The sequence below is a fragment of the Sprattus sprattus genome, assembly GCF_963457725.1.
Source record: "Sprattus sprattus genome assembly, chromosome: 8".
NCBI classification, from domain to species: Eukaryota; Metazoa; Chordata; class Actinopteri; order Clupeiformes; family Clupeidae; genus Sprattus; species Sprattus sprattus.
This window is the reverse complement of record NC_137927.1, coordinates 24,431,302-24,434,303: the sequence shown is the minus strand read 5'-3', so window position 1 is coordinate 24,434,303 and position 3,002 is coordinate 24,431,302. Positions and strand designations below refer to the sequence as shown.

At 49.3% G+C, this 3,002-nt stretch overlaps 1 protein-coding gene across 3 annotated transcripts in view; it reads left to right on the top strand.

Moving 5' to 3' along the window:
* mtss1lb (MTSS I-BAR domain containing 2b) overlaps nucleotides 1-1,577 on the top strand; it is a 70,262-nt gene extending 68,685 nt beyond the window's left edge. For all 3 annotated transcript variants that reach the window (XM_080843314.1, XM_080843315.1, XM_080843313.1), the window contains one exon: nucleotides 166-1,577. In XM_080843314.1, coding sequence (XP_080699440.1) covers nucleotides 166-929 — 764 coding nt within the window. In that variant the 3' untranslated portion in view covers nucleotides 930-1,577. The remainder of the gene's footprint in view (nucleotides 1-165) is intronic.
* The last annotated feature ends 1,425 nt before the right edge of the window (nucleotides 1,578-3,002 follow it).

Sequence of the window (3,002 nt, the reverse complement as noted above, 5' to 3'; positions counted from 1 at the left end):
ATAGGCGCCACTTATAACTAATTTATTGATCAAATACTTGATGTGGGAGGTATTCAGGGCAAATCCCATGATCTCCATTTTCTTAATGACTGAGTTATTGTAATAAAGGCTGTAAGGTCCCCAGTCAGGTGTTAATATTCTCTCTGCTCCCTCACGGCTCCTCAGGGTCAGACTACGACTGCTACTCTGTGAACGGTGATGGCGAGGCAGATGGCCAGACTGACTTTGACAAGTCCTCCACCATCCCACGCCACAGCAACATCGCCCAGAACTATCGGCGCATGATCCAGACCAAGCGGCCCGCCAGCACAGCTGGCCTGCCCACTGGGATGGGTGCCCAGGGCGGAGGGGTGGGCACCCCAGGTACCGCCACCATCCGCCGCACCCCCTCCACCAAGCCTGGCGTGCGACGCACCCTGTCCAGTGCCGGGCCCATCCCCATTAGGCCGCCCATCGTGCCTGTGAAGACGCCCACTGTGCCAGACTCGCCGGGCGGCTACCCGGGCCCACCGGTACGCGTGGGCAGCGAGGAGTGCGTGTTCTTTACGGCAGACGACGGCACTGCTGGGGCGCTGGAGTATGTCAAGGCCTCGCCCAAGCGCCTCAGCCTGCCCAACACGGCCTGGGCGAGCGGCAGCGGCATCGAGATGAGCGTCTACGGCCACGCCGGCCAGCATGAGGAGGACCAGCTGCTGGCTGCCAACCGCCACAGCCTGGTGGAGAAGATCGGCGAGCTGGTGGCCAGCGCCCACGCCCTGGGTGAAGGTCAGTTCCCGTTCCCTTTAATGCCCGATGACCCGCCACCGGGCCCCACCGGGCAGCACCAGTCCAGGTCACGCGACGGGGAGGACATGCTGGTGACCATCCGGCGTGGCATCCGGCTCCGCAAGACCGTCTCCAACGACAGGTCGGCGCCCAGGATTTTGTGATGGTCTTCACCTGAACGGGGGGAGAAGAAAGCGAAAGCCTTCGACCACGCGGTAGACTCCCCCTCCAACCCACCGCGCTCTGACTCTGTAGAGAATGACGTAATAAGAAAAAAAAAGAGTCGTAAGAGTAAAGAAATAATAATAAAAAAAACATGTAATGATAATTAATGAAGTAAATAATGCCGTATTGAGAGGCTGACGTCTCCGTAACTTTAGCGTGTCTGGACGCATGTTTGTCTTATTAACACCATCACCGCCATGGGGGAGACTCGGACTGGAGCCGTATGCTGGGACTGTTGAGAGACTTCTTGCCAAACTAACCTCCCACACACACACATACATACACAGACCCACACACACACACATAAACACAAACATACACAAGCAGGTACACTCTCCCAATGCCAATACCCTCAGTGCCACCCTTTCACCCTCTATGTAGATATATGGAGGGTGACTGCAGGGCATTGAGAGCCAGTAGGCAGAGGATGCTTTTTGGGGCGTGCTTGTGAATCCTCCACTCACTTGCTCCCAGGTCCCGCCTTCCCTCATATAAACCCCACCTCCGAGGCTCCGCTTCACCCCACTGGCTCACACCGTGGTAACATAGCCCTTAGCTGTTGTCTGTGATTGGTTTGAGAGTCTGTCAGTCTTGGCTGGAGGGGTGCAGGGGGCTCTGCTGCTGGTCAGCTGGTGGCTTTGTGGGGTGGGGGGGTTTGGGTGCAGGAACAGAGGGACAGCTTTCCTTTACTGATGTTTGTCATCGTCTGTAGTCTCCGTTGCGTACACTTTTTATGTTCCCACTTTAAAGGTTTTAGTGAGTTTATATCAGGCGTATATTTTGTAGAATCAGAGTGAAAATGCCAATATGAAATGGAGCAATAAATGTGTTCTTTGATTTTGTCCAGTGGGCAGGTGGACGGTTAAGATCAGCGTGTATCTTAGCCATAGATCTTTCTTTAGTTTCTGTGTTTCAGACAGTCTTCAGGCTTACATAAAAGTGTGTGGACTACATCCACTCCTTGACTAATATATTACTGAAAAAAAAAAACTTTAGCACTTTGAAGGTGAATTCATTGTGGCCACCAGGTGTCACTGTGGTCACATTGTGTGAGTTGTGTTAAGGGAGAGGAAGGCGGCAGAGCGCCCTGTACTACAGACTGGGAATCAGAACGTAAGGAAGGGAAAAAGAAAGGATAGAAAGAAAGAAAGACAGGATGAGGAAGTGAAAGTGAAATAGAAGAAAGGGTATACAAGATGGAAGGGGGCATGTAGGCATATTTTTGTACCCTGAAGAAATTTGTTTTTATTTAAACAGGTATGCATTAATTGCCTGTTGAAAGCCTCAAACTAGAAACCCCAACGTAGTGTTGAAGACTCTTGAAGGACGAGTAGATGAGATAGGTAGTCATGCAGAAGACCAGAGGTGTAACGCCGTGACCCAGAGAAATGATCACTTCAAGGTGAACGAGAGAATGAAAGAAAAAGGAGAAAGATGAAAGGAAGAGAAAGTGATATGAATGGAATAGAGTAGCCATCCATTTTTTTTAAATGAAAGCATTCCACTGCCTGAAATGCCCTTGAAAGGTGAAGTGAATTTAGGAAGCAATCACACCACAAAATAGCCTGCAAATTATCCTTAACCATGTCTCTAATGTGAAAACAAACAGTACAGCATACAATGGTGTGTCTTCTACTTCTAGATTGCTTTCATGAGAAGAAAAGGAATAGCCGCTTGATTTGAACTCTTGTCAGAGAGTATCCAATGACTTTGGCTTTGGATGGAGGGCAGGACTTGTGTCTGTCAGTTTTTAGGTGTCTAACCAACTTTCTGTGTGCACCCTCCTCTTGAAAGCACCCCCCCACACACTGTTAAACCCCCCAGGCACCAGTACAGTTGTGCTTATGAACTGACACCTAAGACTAAGTTAATTTCTTCTGTTGTCATTTTATTGCTCTCAACTTTGGAATAATTTATTTTACATAAATAGAGCACTCTGTTTTAGGAATGCCTGTAGCTTATTAAAGAAAAGTAAGTTAAAAAACGAAAAAAGAAAGAAAACAAAAATACAG